This window comes from Lipophrys pholis (genome assembly GCF_963383615.2).
Source record: "Lipophrys pholis genome assembly, chromosome: 5".
Lineage (NCBI taxonomy): Eukaryota > Metazoa > Chordata > Actinopteri > Blenniiformes > Blenniidae > Lipophrys > Lipophrys pholis.
In genome coordinates, this window is record NC_137628.1 from 15,347,135 (window position 1) to 15,367,863 (window position 20,729).

Genomic DNA, 20,729 nt, shown 5'->3' on the forward strand with positions numbered 1-20,729 from the left:
GGCATTAATCTGTCTGGTTCAAGGACTGCAATTTGTGTAAATGTTTCCATTTCAAATGGTCTGGTGGACTCCACCTGCCTATGTACATCAAGAAAATTAAAGTAAAGCAAATGCTTATCACAATCCCTTAAAGGAAGAATATATTTTATTCAAATCCATGCTTCCCCGTTGATCTTCAAAAGGCTCAGATTATGTGACGGGGATAAATTGTGAGACATTGTGAGCAAATTAAGCTTCGCTGTATTCTTCTGAGCTTCTGCTTGTATCTCACATTCCCTGAAAACCTGTGGTATGACTGCTACATGTGAGTACCAGATGACCCCAATGGAGCATCCAAGGAGCTGTAGAAAATGGGACGATAGCTGCGCAATTACAGTCCAAGAAAAATAGATGTCGAGAACTTAACGTGATAGAAAAAGGAAACATGCATCCTTGAGCATTTCAATGAATCTTCAAATATCCACTTTCCTGCTTGAATCAAATGTTGTGCGCTTTTGTGTTACATGCTTCTGTCTCACTAGCGCAGTGCAGTGGGGAGGCTGATTGAGATAATATTTGCCTTAGGTTTACCTAAATTTAGCTGCAGAGAAGAAAAAAAAGTTAAACACAATTCTTACTCTCGTAATAAATAAAACAAAATGAAGAGGTACAAAAGTTGTTAGCAATATATTTCCTGATTATGGAATATCCTTGTCTACTTTGTGTTCATTGGTGTTTATAGCTAAGACGAAATGGTAATGAAATCTCCACCAATTTGTACGTATCTGAGGCCCCGTTTACATGACGTATTCAGGCAAAAGCTGAAAACTTTTGTTGCGTTTTCGGTGTCCATTTACATGACAGCAGAGATCGGAGTGACTTAAAATGCAACTTTTTGAAAATGGGTCCCAAGGTGGAACTTTTTGAAAATGGGTCCCAAGGTGGAACTTTTTGAAAATGCTCTGACCACATCTGACCCCGTCCAAGAAAATGCTACTTTTCCAAAATGCTCTGACGCCATGTAAATGGGGAAACGCTGCTACTCTGCCTGTTCGCCACAGCTGTAGTAACTAATTCTTTTGCACATGTGTGAGTAGGTGGACAATAAAAACAATGTGTCTAGATTGTCATGCCTCTCAGTCCATATTATTTACTTTGTTTACTTGAATGATATTTGTAGTGTACCAAAAACATTACAAATGGTCACTTTTGCAGTTATACAAACTTATTCTGCTCAGGACAGGACCTCAATCTGTTAATTTTGAAAGTGGAAATTGACCTGAATGTCTGTAAAAAATTGTTTGAACAGAAAACAAAATGTATGATTTTTGGATCCTGTGAGAAAAACTGCAACATTAAACTGTTTTTGGGGATACTAATAAATCTTCAGCTCTGTTGGAAACCACATGTACAGTAAGTGAAGTCTAAGCTATCGAAAACCGTTGGTATATTACAAAATACTAAAACTTTGCTGAACATAAAATGTCTGCATATATATCCTTCTGAGACCTGTACAAAACAATCTAGAACATCCAAAAAAACCACAAATTTTTTGCTATTGCTTGAAACAATGGAGAGTCACGGAAGAAGTCTGATCTTGTTAACACTTTAACTTTTAAGCCCCATGTTCAGCAGCTTGTCAGAAAGCTGAGGATGAAACGGACTTGTGTTTGCTTCTTGGCTAAGCAGGGCTTGTGTCAGCGATTTCCCATCATTTGCTTGGGGAAATACCATATGCATTTATGCAGATGCCTATAGGGCATACGTTTCTTTTTGAATACTACATGAAATGAAGCTCGGAAGATCATTATTTATTGTATGCCCAGGTCAGTAACAAGCACCTCACAACTTCAATCGAAAGAGGAAAGCAGATAAAAGGATCAAAAACGCAGGGTAATGTCATTTGTTTCCGCATTGCACTGTTCCAAAGCATTCAACTTTTCCTGTGAGGAAGTCATAAAGGCAACAGCAAAATCTTGAGCAATCATTGAAACCCAAGGGAGACAATCTGCACATTAAAACTCATCACACTTTACATCCTGCTGGCTTATTGTTTTAAGCTGATGAAACAGCTGTGACTATGATATTATTTCCTCGTAATGGCACCCTCCCGCAATCTATCCTTCCTACTGATTACTTAGCCTCGGGCAAGAGCACTAGTTACCTTCAGACAGCGCCCCAATGGAATTTGCTTCATCAATGCTCTCTCTGCACATCTTCAAGTGACTGAAGTCCATGTAAACTATGTTCTGGCACCTCGTGTACTTTTGCTGTGATGAAAAGGCTCTGACATGCACAATGGGAAAAAACTGAATAAAAGTCTAGAGCAGGTGAGTTTATCCTTTAGGTAAATAATGGCGTTTGTGAGTGATAAATCCTCACAGTCAAGACAATACTTTGAATTGAGCGCTGTGTTTCTACCCCCTGCAGTACAAAAGGATCAGTCCTCCCTGCTGATGGTCCAGACAATTTCAAAAACTGGTCATTTTTGTAGTTTCGTCAGATACATCTCCTACCAGAGAGTAGGCTTGTAATGTTTTGCCTCTGTGCTGCCCTGTGAAACAAAATGCTTCTCTTCCCGTGGTAATGATGTCTCTCTTATCAGTTGGCAGACCATATATTTTGTCTCCAGAATGCCTCCTCAGAGGTAACGCGTCTATTTCCATGGGCTCCATCCGTAGAGGTAATGATCCAGGGTTCTCATCCACAGAGTGTCTTCTTGTTGGAAGGAAATCTGGTCTATGTATGGACTGGTGAAATGTGTGAAGCTGGCATTGGAACAAAGAGCTCCCACACACACTGGGACTGGACTGGCACCAGTCTGAGATGCTGTGGTCGGAGCCTCCTTGACTGTCTGAACGGTCTCTGACCTTTTGCCCTAGTCCTTGGCCTGTAGCCAAGTTCAACAGCCTCGGAACTGTAACCATTGATGCAGACACGGCCACAGCAGCAGCAATATGGTGATGCTCAGCAGAAGCCATCTTGGAGTCTGTGATCACGGTGGCAGGACACGTCACTGCAGCCGAACTGGAGAACGAGGAGGAGCTAAAGAGGGCAGCCACTTTCTGGTAGTACCGTGTTCGTATGACCTTTGCTGAGCGGTACAGATCCCCAATGAAGCAGTAACATATGGGGTTAAGACTTGAGTTTGTCAGGCCCAGCCACTGGGCAAACGGCCGAGTCTGCAGCAGCCAAGACGATGGCCTTTGTTCACAGTCAATCCAGAGGTCAGCCAAGTAGAGCGGCAGCCAGGACACCGCAAACAGCAGCACCAGGCACACCACCATCTTGGCGATCTTCTGGCGTGTTTTTAGGCGCGAGGTATGAAGAGCTTGACTGCGAGGGTCCAGGTCAGCAAAAGTGGATTTCTTCCCTCCCCAAAGCCTCCTTCCAGTCAGGAAGCCTATGGTGAGGTTGAAGGTCACTGGCAGACAGTAGAGCATCACAAACAGCAGCACGTTGTATCTGTGGAAAAAGAATGAAATTTAGAATAAGCAACTAAACGAACACTTTTGCAACAACAGCCCTCTCTGACTGCCTTTAAATCAGGACATCCATCCGTCTTCCATAACCATTATACGTAAGTTAAGGTCATAAGTTGTCAGCATTGGGTTCAAGTCATTGTTTTCCCTGTACAGATCACCAGCCCACCTCAGGGCAAAGACAGAGACATACATTCAGCCTCACGTCACTAATCAATCCAATAGACATGGTTCTTGATTGAAAGAAGCCAAACTAATCCAGTGTAAACACGTTGACAACAACTAAACCCAACATAAAAAGGCCCCAAGACAGCTATCATATTGGAATCCTCGTGTTATGAGACAAGATTGCTAATCACTACTTCACTATGCTCCCCTTCAGATCGCATTAAAGAACAAACACAAATCTGTTTAGGTATCTTTTTTTTTTTTTTAAGATTTTTTAAGGTAATGTCATTCATTTTATTGTAGCAGCTATACTCATCACATTTGTGCACTTTTGAACATATTCAATAGCTAAAATTTAGATACCATCAGAAAGTGCATTAATTGACATAACTGACACAGGTTTTTAATTATGTGTGCATTCTACATATATGCATATAATACAAACACGGAACAGTGGCACTTCACATGCATTGACCGTCTCCATAATCTATCATTTTGAAATGTCTGAGACGATGTCAAAAACAATACATCCCACTCGATGTTGTTGATTACCACTTCTGTGTAACTGTCAGGAGCAGAACAGACTCTCCTAAGATGGTTAATTTGCTCTTGTTTTCATCAACGCGATACATCTAGAAATATGACATCATTATAATGAACGGTCTTGTCTTAGGAATCCCAGCAGTCACAGATTTCAGGGTATTGTTGAAAATTTACCAGGGCACAGGAAGTGATTCACGCACAATGAAGCCCAAGTGGCAAATAACACGTGACATGATGATGTACTGTGTGCCCACAACAGAAGTCATTCTGAGCCACTTGGCAAGTCATGATTGAGGGTGGGAAAACAAGGAAATGCAAACTGGTGGGAACAAAAGAGACTTGATGAGTTTGAATTTTCTGTGTGAAGTGTAATCAGTGCCCAATTTCTCAGTGTGTCTCATCAAGACCACCATCCAAAATCTGCAAATTTGACACATTAACTGGGGAATGATATGGAAATCAGAAACTAAACTTTAACAGCTACCATGGACCAACTGAGTCACTCTTTGTGCTTTAGTCTTAACGTAGTCTCTCTCAAGATGAAGCGGGGACACACTGTGATTTTAACATGCCACTGTCATGTGAGCAAAGATACTCATTAATCAGATAATCTTTGTGATATTCTCAAAAATGTCCAGTCTGGGGTCAGTAAACCTGCTGCTGCAACCACTTACAGCTATTAACAGAAAATAATCAATGCAACACTTTCACTACATCAGAACTATAGTTCATAGAGTCCACAGAATTAAGGTAAAATGCAGAATTATGTCTACAGTTTTCATCTACTTTTTCACCGAGCTTTCTCGCTGTTCCTTAATGTTGCTCGGATAGCAACTCTGTTCTGTATTTTCGTTCATTCATCCCATTATGATATTGTTGGCATATCTGGATGGTGTACAGGATAGCATTATACCTGTGTATCGATGTATATTGGAGCAGTTGTCATCTTAAATTTAGTGGAGAGCGATGTTGCACAGTCTAACTAACTGCTGTACCATTTTATAAACGCTATATGGCACACTCGAGTAATATATTTATAGAATAACTAACAACTGCACATTTATAATGCAAGAGCTCACAGGACCAGTCTATCAAAGAGATATCTCTCGCTGCACATACATTACCGACAAGACTATAGAAATATAGAATAAGGCTGGATGTTCATGGACAGGTTCATGAATTTGATCATGGATTAAATAAAACCCAAGTACTATTATACAAACCTTGGTGATTAAATTATATTATCAGTGTGTGCCGAGTGTGCTTTTGAAGGAAGAATAAGAACATGTGTGAGCCAAGTGGCTCGATGTTGGTGCAGCGTTATCAGTAAGACTGTGTACAAGAAGAATCCCCTTGAGGAAATGACTTCTCTGCATTTCACCTACATTCGTCATAGTTACTGTCAACTGTACATACTTGGAGCAGTGGGCTGTCACAGTACAGCGCTAGGGGAGCTGCGGGGTCAAGGGTCTCACTCAGGGAGCTACAGTGGTAACTTGTCACCAATTCAACCGTCAGTCTGCTTCTCTAAACGCTATTCCCCCACTTCCCAAGGTCCTGTGTCTTTCTGCTACATGCATTCATATATTTTAGTACAGCCTAAGGGTGTGTTCACGTTTCCCAATCTGATCTGGACCAGAGTTCTCTTCAGGGACTCTCTGGGAAAGTCTGTTTCGTTTGGGCAGCTGAACGTTGCCCTGGGCTTACACGCAGAAAGAAAAAATTGGAAAATATCGTGCGGGCAGACATTGAGTAGTGAGGAAAAAGTAGTGAGAGGCACTCATTGATATCTGGTCTGTAGATTATATAGCACGGTTGTTTATGGCTCCCCATTCGCCACCAGGTAATTAGAATAGCCACCACAGGCGGGACTTCCACTTTAGGTTTGGAACAATCAATGAACCGTGTTCCTTCTTTACTTTCTCTCCAGTCAGTGCTTGTTTCAGTCGACAGCACCCCAAACGAGCAGCTTTGCATGACATTTTCCATTTTTAGTGACTAATTTGTGACGACAGCTTAGATTTAAAAATTACTGATAACCGAACAATCTGAATTACAACCATCCTCTATGCCTTGGTTGTTATTCCCTTTTAACCAAATAAATTATCTTAACTCAAACTTAAACTCTTATTGTATATTTCTGATTGACACCCCTCCACCCCCTGTAATGTGCACCGCTACCCTCTGCATGGTGACGACGCATGTCCAGTTCTGTCTCCACAGTGAGTTTGGTTAAGTTGGCACGAGCCAATGGCGCCTCTGTCCCATCGCTGTGAGGTAGAAAATATGCAATTCGCTCATTCTTATCTAAACTATCTGTCGTTTGAGCAGCAGAAATAGCACTGATCTCAATGTGCAGCCTACTGTGTGACAGTGTGCAGGGACCGCCAGCAAATTACAAACCGCTGCTAAAGCAAAGGCACATTTTTTATGGCCTTGATCACACTGCAGGGAAATGTGACCCAATTCTGATTTTTTACTCACAAGTGACCCATATCCAACCTGTTATGTGTCCGTGTGAATGCGCCAATTCAGATTTTTTCACACCAGACCTAGGCCTTGATCATATGTAGTACCAATTTGGATATTTTTGTACATGCGACTGATTCATCATTGACATGTGACTGACGTCATAGATAACCCCCGGAGGAAGCGGCTCTGCCAAAATGTTAAAAGCTGTGCTCTCTTTTTTCCCCCCATTCTCCTTCTTCTTTTCCTCCTCATGTTGTCTACATTTTGTCGGCTCGTATTTAACAACCACTTGAAAATTAATCTCCATGGGCTGCCCAGCGTTGCCAGATATGGCGGTATCCACCACTTGGGGAGCCAAACTCTCTTACATTTTAACTTTGTTTATTTCATGCATTTGTGTGTTTATGGCGTGTTCTTTATTATACGTATAATAGTTTTACGTTTTTAACACGATTCCGAAACAGGCTGAGATTTGGCCTGGCTTTGTGGAAAATTGATTTTTATTAGAAATAAAGATGTAATTATTTCAATAACTTTACTGTAATCTATGTATCGTAGACCAACAAAACTCACTCCAACCATCAAAGGAGTCCTGAGGATCATACTACAGCAACTACTTGAATAAAAATACTTTCATAATTTGAATGGGTTTTTATGAGAAGTAACATTCAATAACTAGAAATAACTTCACTGCAATGCACTGTAGATATATTGCATTTTATTCTATTCTGTTTTAACAGGCCTTAAACATTTTTCATTGTAAAAGAGTAATATGGTACATTCTTAGTATAGATTATTAAACACATAATTCTAGGTATGCTTACAATGGAGTTTTTACTGCTATGACAAACATTCTTTTGCAAAATCTGTTCTAGTATAACAAAAATGTCAGAATACTTAAAAAGACTAAAATGAGGCAAAAAATTTGACTAAAATTAAAACGGATTTCCATGGATTACATTTTTACTGAAACTAAATAAACTAAAGACTTAAAGTCATATTAAAGACTAAAATGTGACTTTAACTAAAAGCAGTCTTTGGTGAGTGAATAAGACTAAAATGAAATAAAAAGATTCTTGTCAAAATGAACACTGATGCGGTACCTACCCCTGTTTCAGTCGATGCTGAGGCCACTCCTCTTGACAGACCAGGATGGTGAAAGTTTCGAAGCTGATCTCTCGCCGTCGGTTCATCACTGCAATGGGAGCGCACATCATCGAAGATACTGCCCACACCACAGCAACAGTTGCCAAGATCCGGCGATGGGTAAACATGGAGCGAGCTCGCAGCGGTGATTGAACGCTGTAGTAACGATTCACACTGATCACCGTAAGCGTCAGCACACTGGCAGAGACTGAGATAGCCTGCGTGAAGGGCACGGCCCGGCACAGGAGATCACCATAGACCCAGGCAGTGTAGATTTGATTTCCCAGAGTGATGGGCATGCACACGCACACCACAGCCAGGTCACACACAGCCAGGTTCACAAGGAGACTGCGTGTGGCACTGACACCTGCGAGTCGCCGACTGCGCCTGCTGGTTAGGACCCGCAGAGACATTAAATTCCCAATGAATCCCAAAATGAAAGAGAGACTGTACATGATGGTCAAAGCAATAGTGCTTGGCTCATGAATTGTCCAGAGCAGCATGCTCTCCATGTCTTCCCAATTACTGGAGGAGTTGTTTGAAAGGGACAAAGAAAAAGAAGAGGTGGCTGAGTGCCTAAAGACTGATGATGAAGTGGTCGAGAACAAAGGGAAGGAGTGGGGAATAAGGGAGGAGGGCACAAAGGAGGGCAGAGGCTGATGGAGTGAAGCAGTGGGGGAGCTAAAGGTGGAAGGCAGCATTAATGCACTATGGAGGCGATAGGTGTGGCTGAGTTTTTCCCGAGAGCTGTCATACTGCAGCAGCGGGGAGAAGCTTGGCTGAACGGAGCTCCAATCCGATGGCTGGTCCTGAAAAGTATCCATGCTGCTTTCCGGCGGGAACAAAACCATAGCAGGGAATCCCTCAGTTAAAATCCATTTAAACAGGGAGACCAGGAAAAAGGAAATTCATCACCAAAAAAAGAAAAACCTGAAAGGGGCCACCAAAAGTGTCACATCAAGCAGCATGTTCTGGACTTCCGAGGCGAATGAGTCCAAGTCAACGTAGGAAGAAGAAAGCCATAGATCCTTGTCTTTTGCCACATCCTATGAGTCACCTGGAGTCATTCACTATGCTGCCATCTCCTGTCCCATTGAAGTTCTTATACAACATATATACCCTTATTTCTCCAAGGGGGGACAGCTTGAACCTAATAATCCTCCAGCAGACATTGACGTTCTCACCTTCAAGGAAGGTAAAGCTCACGTGGACATCTTCCCTCTCTCCTCGCTCTCCCTTTATCCCCTCACACCCTCAGTCCATCACAGGGATGCATTCAGATCTGTTTAGAGGAACATCACAGATATCAGAGGCTGTTTCCTCCTGCAGCAATATCTGCAGCTCTGTGGCACGCAAACAAACACATTCTGACATGAATATATCACTAAAAATGCTTTTAACCATCTTTTGTGTTGTTTGGATCCAGGATTATCCCTGTCGGCTTCATGGAAACATTCAATAAGGAAAAGCAATAAAAGGTACATTTTGCTTGAAAATAACCCAATTTCCACTGTTACCTGGAGCTTATTAAAAATCTGCACAGCTGTATGATTAATTATTAATGTTATGAATCCAGGGAGCATTATACCCACTTGGATGATATTAATATATTCCTTTTGTGGGCTTATTTTATTTCCAATAATGAACAAGGAGAATCAGTGGCGGCACTCACCACCACACAAACTAAATCTGTAGTAATTCCCTTCTCTTCGGGCAGAAATTGTTTCTGCCCAAGTGAGTGGGAAAAAAACAGGAGCATCAGTTTTAAAAAGTGATAACAACAGAAATGAGCACACCCTCAGAGAAAAAGCAAATATAGCCCTGTCACATTAGTGATGACTGACCGTGCGTGTGCGGCTCATCCCTGGCGCTCAGAGCCTGGAGAAGTTGTTCCCGGATCGTACACACCGCCACCTGCCACCGCTTTGTAACGTCTCGGTCATTCGGCTGGCTGCAGGATGGCGTCTTGCTTGCAGAGAACCTCTGTTGCGCGTCCGTCAGCGTGTTTTCCCTCTCTGACACTAAACTGGATCCTTGCATGTCTCTGCGCTCCTGCCGGCAGGAGCGGCGAGCCGTGCGCCTCTGCGGGAGGGACCGGACGGGAGGGTGCGTGCCTGACGCACGCGCACACACACACACACACACACACACACACACACACACACACGCACACACACACATACTGCTCAAACCCCTGGATGGATGAGTTTAAAGATGTTTCCTCTGGTATTGATAAAGTATTATATTTAATTGTATTCTATTTTAAAAAGTCACTTCTTTCTTCGGCTTTACTGCTCAAGCCCTTTATGAAAAACCAGAAACAGATCACCCTCTAATCTGATTGATTAGGAGCTGATATTCTATTGCCTGTGAGTTTAGGGATCAGACGTATAGATCTTCCCATCTTGATACTGAGAAATAAGAAGATCTGCATTCCCTCCTTTGATTGATCACAGGAATTCACATGTTGACTTTGTCGCTCATTTATTGTCGTACCTCTTACCACAGCTATTGATACTGTCTGGACTGATCCAATAAACTAAATTGTGTTTAATATATACCAGCAATCCATGATTACAACACATAGTTGAAAATGATTAAGGATGGATGATTGCATCGGCCTATTTAGTATAAATCATTCCAAATAATGTGAACATTTACAGTCTTAAAAACAAAGTATTTAACAGGTGGGTATGGAGCCTTTATTCTACATTCCAGTTCTTCAAAGAACAATTTATGGACCCCAAAATAATCTACAGGATTTTTTGTCTTTTTCTCTCACCAGCATTGACATGAAATTTCCAATCCTTATTTGTAGCCCACAAACACACTCAGCCATTTTGTTACGTACACATGTCATTGTGAAGAGCTTCCCAACTATGGAATTGTATTTAAGCATGCATGGTTAAGGTGAGCTTTTAGAGTTCAAGCGACCTTGACATGTCATGGCCATGTTGGCCAGAGTTTTTTCAGAAAACTGCTTTATGCTGTTAATTTCATGTGCAACCTCCTTTAAGGTTGACAAAGAATGACCCAAAAAGGAAACACAATCCTGCAGTTTCCTGCCAGTTGATGCTGTAGGTCAGAAGAGAATTGCCAGATTGGTTGAGATTGTAGAAAGACAACTTAACTCAAACAACAACTCATGACCACCAAGGTCATAGAAGTTCATCTCTGACAGCAGAGGACCACAGTAATGTCAGCGAACACAGTAAACTGAGGCTACAGTTCACCAAAATTGGACAGATAAAGACTGAAAAAAATTGTTGCCTGTTCTGATGAGTCTCAGTTTCTGCTGCAGCATCCTGATAGAGTTAAAAAAAACAACTTAAAAGCATAGATCCATCCAACCTTGTTCAGGCAGCTGGTGTAATAGTTTGGGGCATCATTTCTTAGTGCACTTGATAGTATAATTTAAGCATCATTTAACCGCCACAGCCTAACTGAGTATTGTGCTGTCCATCCGTTTATTCCCAGTGTGCTCATGGTTCCTTCCAGAAGGATAGCACACCAGGCAACAACGCTCAAAGCATCTTTAACTATAAACAAAGCTCAATCTATGCCATGGAAGTTCAATTATTGAATGAAGGCTGTGCTGAAGGCAAAAGGGTATCCAACCTGGTAATAGTAAGGTTTACCTTATAAAGTGGTCAGTTAGTGTGTGTATATATAAACTATCATGCCTGACAAAAGGTTTTTTTCTCTCTCTCTCAACAGGTTTTTTCAAAAATGTATAATTGGGATGCTTTATTTTAGCATTGACCTAAATTAATACATTACTGTCTTTAGCAATCTATACTGGGGGGGGGGTACCTTTTATCAAGCAAGTGACCATATTTGATGATTTACCAATTTTTCCTGCGATGTTAAAACTGATGAATAAAGGTCAATTAATGTGATGCTGCTGATTTATTTAGTTATCGCTTATCAGGATATGTTGGATTACTGATTACAGGTGACTTTAGGTTTTACCTTGCCCTTCACCCACAGCCTGTCAGATCCCCTTCTGTGTCTGTGTAAAGTACAAGTGTCTTACCTTTTTTTCTGTCTCATCCTGCTTTATTTTGGTCCTTATTTGTCTTGTTTCTGTTGATGTGCACTTTTCTTTCCTGTCTGCCCTGGCTCTGTGCATGTGATTGTGCCAAAGCATTTCATCTGTGTCCTCCCCTCCCCTTGTACCAATGTCCCCCATGTGTCCATTGCCAGATCGTCCTCATTATTCATGTTGAGACAGCTCGTATTTCTCCTTGTGTTTTCCTGTGTGTTTATTTGTTTTTTGGATTCTCTGTGGATTTGTTCTCTGCTCATGTTTTGACCCACCTTTTGGATTTAAGCCATTTGGATACCTCTGAGTTTTATTAATAAACTATCATAGATGTGACAAAGTCTGCTGGAAATTGATGTGGACACTCCGCAACAGATTTCATCAATTGTAATACCACAATTTTATATGTCAGACTTGATTATTTGCTGTCCGCTTCACTGTATTGATGATAAGTACGGTCATCAAAACTGTATGTAGTGATCAAATAGAACAGTGTGACACAAACATACCGTCTATTCCAGTAGCCTCCTCCCACCTTTACTTTTGTCTTGTTTGTGGGTGGTCTTGATCCTCCTGGCTTCAGAAGGAGCTTTTCAAACTCTCTTAATGGGAAAATCCACATGAGCTGAGCTCTAACTGGATGTTTGTTTTTTGTCTTTTCTCTTCACTTTGTGGTCCAACTCATTTCAAACCACCCCACTTAGGTTTGGCTCAGATGATTGCGGAGACCGGGTCACTTCGTCATCACTTTACTTCATGGCTGCTACTCAGTTCATGACACCTTTAATTAGACTCACCTTCGCTGTCTCCTAGGGTTCAAGAAGCAGACACAGTTCAACAGCAGCTGTTTGTCTTGAATCATGCAAATCACATTTTCATAGTTGAATCGCTGTAATAAAAGCTTTGCCGAGGGACATCAACACAAATACGAGCATCTCTTGGACCAGGAAGCAAAGAATGGATATTAGACTTTGATCTAATTTATTCAGGTTGGAGACTTGTGGCCACACCAAGAAGGTGAACAGGGAGTTTGCATGTGTGGTTCAAACTACAAAGCATGGATGATATATGAAAGCGTGCGAGTGGAGATAATTTATTGAGAGATTATTGGCGGCACAGCTTCCTCAGGATTCTTCAGTAGCTTAAAAGCTGCCTGATTTGACCTTGGTGGGTCCATCTTTTCAGGTTATACGCTCTCCGGGATCAGGTAAAGGCTTTTTCACTGTGAAGCAAAGAGACTGAATGTAGCATGAGATGTGTCCATAATTACTGAACATAACGTAACCCTATAGGAAACACGTTGGACTGTCTCACGCGTTCACGCTGGATCGAGTGGATTCTAACTTGTTTAGCTTACAACTTACTCGGTCTAAGTTAAGAGATCTCCTTCTGATTATGTGTGACTAACTCCAACTAATCTAGTCTTTCTATCGTGGTGTAGTACTTCCTGCAGAGCTCATAACATTTTGGAAACTTCTTTTGCACAAATTCTTCATTGCAGGGTTGATCAATCCTGGACAAGTTGACAATCTGGTCATTTTTCTTTCAAATACAGTAGTTTTTTTTGTAAATCGTTCATCGAATTAATCCCGATGTGAGGTGATCCAGACTTTTTAATTAGTGATAGTGATTTTGGTTTTTCCAAATCTGGAACATCAAATTTTAAAGAATTGAATATGTGCTTCCTGGAGAAAAGCATAGTTACTGAAATTCTGTAAATAAAAAGAAAAAGAAAAAAAAAAAAAAAAACTGTGTTTCTGAGTATCTGAGTGAAGCCACTTGTATTTTTCGCTGTTGTATAGAAAAAAAGATGAAGTGATGAATAGAGCCACACGACACAACCCATCCTATCCTTTTTTTTGTTCATATTGATTGCCACTGAGCTCCATAATGTGTCTAAGAAAAGCAGCTGCAAATGCAAAAGACTTAAGTCACACAGGACGTGAGGTCATAGGTAGCAAAATAGATATTCTCATATAATTAACGTCAGCTTAAAATGTCACAGACCTGGATGACTGGGATTTCCCTTTTCAGTATCAGTGAATTAATAATTTCCTGTCACAAAACATTTTGATCAAATGTGCTAGCGGTCTATTTATGTGCGCCGCGCTGTCACTCTTTCCACGGTGGATTTGTCCGTTTCGTCTCGGGATGGAAAGTTGTGTCTCTGGTGCATTAGGAAAAGTTCATGGCTGATGGCAACAACAGCCCCTTCTCACACTTTCAATGTGGGTTAAGCCAAGCAACACATTTACTTTGGCAAGTCTGAGCAACAAAGACAGTGAATTGAACTTGAGATCCGGCACGCTGAGCTTGTGCCCTCATCTGCCATCTTTTAAAAACTGTGTAATTGAACTGTGAAATATTACAGTTTTTAAAATACCAACTTGGGAATGATGCATCTTTACTCCTTCGTGCTTTCATGTCTCGCAGTTAAAGAAGAAAGAGTGCAAAGACTGGATTTTTTAATACTCGGAAAATCAATATACCCACTTAAAAACTAGAAGTTCAGTATAAATAAATGTTTAGAAAAAAGAAAAAAAAGAAAATAATCTCATTCTGCAAAATAGGCCGCCGATGTGAAGCATACTGTTGAAGTTTTGAGTCAGCTCTGAGGTATTTATTATTCAGTTCCATTTTAAGAGTTGAATCATTTATGTATTTTCCCATATAGTGAGAAACCCCGCTTTGCAGGTCGGTATCCGAAGTAGGAAGGCTCATGAGGTACTTTGCAATTAAACTCTTGAAGCTTAAAAATGTTGTTTTGTTCCAGTAAAGTTCAGAAACAAAAGTCAATTGCTGACTCATTTGGACTTCTGAATTGATCCTCAGTGAAGGTATTTCAGCTAATCCTTTTGATTTAAAGTTTCCTTGACATAATGGCTGTATTCAGAGTACTTGTGAAGTTAATGAGGTGTAAAATTAGAACAGCAAAAGTGGATGAAAGGATACTTCAACTCCTTCCAGGTTTGGCAGGTTTTTGCCATTTAATTGAGCTGCTTTTGTTCTTCTATGAGAGCAGGAAGGAAGAAAGGATTTCCTTTTATTAAGGAGGATGAAAATTTCCCCCTGACCTTGGACGCTCACTGCTGATTAATGCGAATTGTGAAGGTGATTGAACCAGGTGGGCGCCACACAACCAACACAGAAAAGGCTTCAGTGCACAAGCCGTTCAGCCATTCCGTGGCCGACATGATTAGTCATGTGTTGTAGCGACAACTTGTTTATGAACTGTGCGTGTATGTGTATGAAAAGGGCAGAGTACAAAAGGGCAAACACATCCTTCCTCTTCCTCCAGCACACCTTTACACGTCAGAATGGCACTGAATGAAATCACAGCTGCACACTTCTGTTGAAGCCGCTGAACAAAAGAGAACATGTTTGGTTCATTCATTTTTTCATCTTTTTTTTTGTTTATGCTATGGTATTTCATTAACACAATGATGACATTTATTTGAAAAATATATAGTTGACCTTAGGGTAAAATCTGTGCCATACAGCAAGAGGAGTTCATCGGCAGATTTCACAGTCATTCAACGAAAGACAACGTAAGATGATCTTTGTACAGCTTTACGGCTGTTAAGTGCAACAGATCTCACATCTATGACGAGGACAACTGCTCCCTCCCTGGTTAGCTCCATCTATTTTCGTCTAGAAAGCCCAACCACCAAGGAGATTGAAAATATGGATTCTTTTTTTTTTTTTTTTTTAAACAAAATTTCTAAAAAAGTAGTGGACACAACACAACACAGACGTGAGCTGAGATATCAGTAATGCTGCCATGAAAGATAATAACCTGGCCTCAAAGCCATGATGTCACGGTGAGTTGGTAAAAAACATGCATAATGCAGCAACTGAAGGAGAAGAATTTATTTTGGACATTTCACTGTATTTTTCACCAGAATGTATCATTAAAATTGAGTTTATGTTGAGATTGTACTCATTTTCCAGAGAAATTGTTTACTTTATGTGAATATATCAACATTTTCATCACATATGCTCTGCGCCACAATGAAGAAAAACTTAAAGCTTAAAATTAAAAGGTTAATTATTGGCACTATTTTACCAGTCCGGTCCACTCAAGATGAAAATAGGCTCTATAGCCTTTGAATTAAAATGTGTTTGACATCCCTGACATACAGGATGATATTGTTATTCTTGCATATTCAACTAGGAGTGTTAACCACTGCACCACCATGTGGCCATGAAAACATGTCCAAAGGCTAAAATGTGAAACTGAGCTGATTTTATTTCTGCAAAAGAGTCTGAATGCAGCAAGGTCAGTGATGAGTGTTTAGAGACAAACATCCGGACTGGATCCAACGGAAATTACTCTAACCAGTGGCGGACCAATACAAACTGATCCATTCATCCAGGGGAAAATTTCAAGGGTAACAGAAGAAACAGAAGAGAAAAGGAACTGGACAGGGACCACTCTAGAAGACCAAAAGAAATAGTTACAACTACTCATAACAGTGCACACACACACACACACACACACACACACACGCTTGCAAAAGTATTCAAAACACTTGAATATTTCCACATTACAACCACAGTTGTAATGGTACTTTCTGTGACAGACCAACACAAGTTGCTGTTGATTAATTTATGGACCATTTGTGGCAGATGTTTTTGGGAATTAAATATATTTGTAATTGAAATGAGGGAACAAGCGAATTTATAGTGCAAATGTAATATTGAAAACGAGGGGATTTTATGATTGATATAATAGAAACCCCTGAGGCTCTGACGGTATGAAATATTGAAATATTAAAACATTTTATCTCTAAAATAAAAAGCCACGCTATATCGGGTTATGGGAAAGTTAAACAAAAATAAAGACGAAGAACTGTATTTCTGTGATGAAACATCGTGCCTATCCTGTGTATCTTTGCTTAGTAGCTGTCATTGCACTCTGAGCAGGCGGGATTCATCATAGATTCAAATGTAATTCAACAGTGGCCAGTATTCGGTTTGGAGACTGCTGACTCAGGAATGTTAAGAGTTTAGTCTTGAGAGTGGCAATATGAGTTCAGACCTGCAGAAGAAGGTGAAGTCCTTGTTTACACAAGTTTAGACAAACCCGCATATAAACCTTATCAGGAGCTTCTATGAGCATGCCCAACCTCTAGGTGGCAATGTAATAAGAACCAAACAGTCTCTGCTCTGCACAATAAAGAGTACTTGTGATTGTAAATGCAAACAAGCCAAAAGCGTTTAACAGCATCGACTGTCACAATAGACCAGGGGTCGGCAGACCGCAGCTCTTTGGTCCCTCTGCTGCGGCTCCTTGAGCCTCGGTCCCACTGCAGTACATCTTTGAGAGGAGTGGGCCGGGGCGGTACGGTACGGTAAGGCAAAGGGCACCCAGAACCAATCCTGTTGTGAGGTCCCACTACAGAGGCACGGAGTCAGGAGGTCGATCAACCATTCTTTTATTAGATAAGCCAAAATCAAAATCAAAATCAAACTCAAAACACACACACACACACACACACACACACCAGACACCACTGGTGCCGTTCAGCCTCTTCCGTGAGTCCGTGTGTTACCTCCCGCCTGTCACACTGTGTGTCTGGGCGGCTCCTCCTTTATGGGCAGCGAGGTGAGGCAGCACACCTGATTCTCATCAGGGCTTAATCACCTCTCTGCCACACACAGATTTCTAATGACCATACACCTCCCACATCCCCAGGAGATAATTTATAGTGTGTTTTGTTTTTTTGAATAACCAAAGAGGTGTTTGGTTTGTAGGAGACCAAATGACCAACAGAAACCATCTTCATTTCATATTTGTCTTTTGCACACACAAAAAACTACTTGTATTAACAAATAGGATTGAACATCGAAATAATGGGTCTAAAATGATGTCTCTTTGTCACTGTGTAATGTGATAAGGGACTATTATTGTGACCAGTCCAACAGGGTGGTGCCTCGTTGCTGACTTACTAAAACATAACATAGATGGTTTATAGAGATCAGTGCATTTCTAAACCGAAATAACTGCATCACTTTGATGTGAAGAGCTGCAGAATATAGAGAAACTCGTTTTCAAACTCAGGTTAGAGGTTAGAAACAGCTCATATAACTTTCAGGAACTTCCAATGAATTTTTGGACTGAAGAAAATCGATCAGATTTTAAATTGTTCACGTCTGTTTACTGACCTTCAATCAGATAAGTGTTTGTTGTTTTTCTTTTTAAATAGCTCTTTCTAAAAGCTATTTCTATTCTTTCTGTAAACAAATGACTGCCTGCTTCTGAGGATGGTTTTGTTAACTTTACCGCTTATAAATTAGCTTTTCTCTCGTATGTCACCAGATTGTACTGTTTTAGGGTTCTTGTTTTTTTTGTTTTGTTTTGTTTTATGTGATGGAAACAGAATCTCATCTTCATCTGGCAATGAAGCAAAATCATAGAAATTATAAGATCCACAGTTGTCAATTTCTTTATCGTTATTTTCTTGGTGCTTCAAGAGAAAGTTATGAACTGAGCTTGAATTGATTGACGGCTCCATGGTTTGAAAATTCTTGTACACAGACTAATAACACTTGTTTTGAAACAGCCAGTGAATGGAAGTTTATTAGTCATAAGTGGCATGTTAAAGGTCGAAGTGAAGGAGAAATAGTCTTATTGGTTGGAGCCAAAAGACAGTACAATAAGTTAAATAACTCTTAGTTATGTCCAACTAATACAAGCCAGCATTTCTGATCAACACATCATTGAACCTTTAGGGGTCACATGGGTTATCTAAGAGGAACTGAACTGACACTTCATGATTCACCGGTGTTGGGGCCGAATATTCAGTGAAATGTTTCTCCTAGTTTCTCCCCCGAAAGGAAAACACCAGCAACAATGGATAGGCCATAAAACAGCAGGGGAGCGAGCCAGACCCCGGAAGTGGCCAATGAGGATGCTTGAATCACCACAGGGGTCCAAAACTGAAGTTGGTGAGACTCACTTTCTCCCAACACTAACCGCTTCTCAACTGATCATCGGCAGAGACACATGTCTCTGCTTGCCTCAGGATGGTAAAGAGAGCAAAAGAACAGAAGAAACACCAACGCCAGCCAGCTGGACGAGCAGGACCCAGTTTGGACTTCATCTTCTGTATTCCTCTATTTTTCCTGTTTTTGGGGGACTCTGGAGACCAGAGCCATCGTCTCCTCTTCTCCAAAACCATCCTCTCAGCTGTCCACTGCTGCAGCTGGAGCCAGGCCTCTGAATTCAGGACGCTGAATTAAGACCCGGTAACAACCAGTTACCACCGCCTCCCAGAACCAACAGCACCACGGACGGTGCTGTCCAGAACCAAACCAAGAAGGGTGAGAGCTTTTGTCTGGGCAGAGAATAGTTAGAATGATGTTCTGTTGAAAATGCAATGTGTTTCCATGTGCCGCTCAGAAGGCCGCACCAACCAAGTCCAGGACTCTGGTTTTTCACCTCAGAACCAGAGGTCCAAGTGAGCTCCAGGCCCACTGGGAGCTCTGTGTGGAGGAACCAGGGTTCAGAACCGAGCCTCACAGAATTCTCTGTCTTTCTCTTGTCTTCATCCTCTCTCATCTCTCCCCCTCTTTCACTAACCCGCAGATATGCGCCCCCCTTTCTCCATTCACTGCATGTAACACCTACATGATAGCTGCTGCAGGGCAGATCTGCAGTGATCACAAGAGCCCTAACTGCCGGTCCCGACCTCCACTTAGGACTCAGAACCGGACCAACGGAACCGCCCGTTCGTTACGCCCTCGGTGGACTAACTCGCTCCGAGACCGCCCTCGCACACGCGCGCTCGACGGACGTCTTGTTTATCTGGCCGCTAAGCAACCGCCGCGTCCCCAGAAAGAGTGAGTCAAACGCCTCTAGTGGTTGCGTGGGTCATCGCAATCCCTCTTGACATCCACCTTGTGGACACATCAGGTTATTGCGCTCTCCCTCTGCGCGCCGCCGCACGCCCCTAGTGGTCGTCACAGTCATCGCATTGACCCGCCGACGTCTGCCTCCACCTGGTGGACGTCCGAGGTCATTACACCCCCTCACATTGACCCGAGGACGTCTGCCTCCACCTGGTGGACGTTCGAGGTCATCACATCCCCTCGTCACTCCAGACCATGCACACGCACCAACACACACGCACACACACACACACACACACACACACACACACACACACACACACACACACACACACACACACACACACACACACACACACTCTTTGTACATAGTGTTTGCTGTTTAATAGATTAGACCTCCGTGTTAGATGTCGTTTGCTATTTGAATGTGTTGATTTATGAGATGATTTCCGAATTATTTATGAATTAGTACATTTTTATTAATAAACGCCTGTTAGCTGAATTGTACGCTTCTTGGTGATTATTGTGTATTTATTGTTGACAATTCACTGGTTTGTAACAGTCTGTGCTCGGATCTCACACCTTCTATTTTATTTAAGATTGTTATATTTTATGCAGAAATATTAACTAACTTAAATAAACTTTTTACAAACGAGACAGATTTTTTGGTATTAGCTATTTCCAGTTTATCTGGTGGTGCCCCGACTTATTATTAATACATAAATGAGACATTTATGCAAATTGATTTTTTTTTTTATTAAAAATAATTTTTGATAATTTTTCATTTTTTTTGTTTTTAAAGTGATTATTCAATTACTTTAGGAGTTGTTAATGAGTAAATGACCGTTTATTTCCATTAATAATCTCAATTTTTCATAAATTACTTCCAGTGATTTATTACTTTTAGTAATCTATTACTTACAGTAATTATATGCTAATAACCAACCATAGATCCCAACACCGGATTTTCAAAAGTAGAAAATGGAGGACATGAAAATTGCTGCCAGGTCTGACAAGCCTTGATTGTGCTGTTACATTTA

General features: G+C 41.2%; 1 protein-coding gene across 1 annotated transcript; it reads right to left on the reverse strand.

Moving 5' to 3' along the window:
- Positions 1 to 566: 566 nt before the first annotated feature.
- Positions 567 to 8,302, reverse strand: LOC308109810 (neuropeptide FF receptor 2-like; the record flags this gene model as incomplete). The annotated part of the gene is made up of 3 exons (XM_080463616.1): positions 567 to 580; positions 2,780 to 3,444; positions 7,752 to 8,302. The coding sequence occupies 3 exons, from the start codon at positions 8,300 to 8,302 to the stop codon at positions 567 to 569; spliced, it is 1,230 nt and encodes a 409-aa protein (XP_080319742.1).
- Positions 8,303 to 20,729: the final 12,427 nt, after the last annotated feature.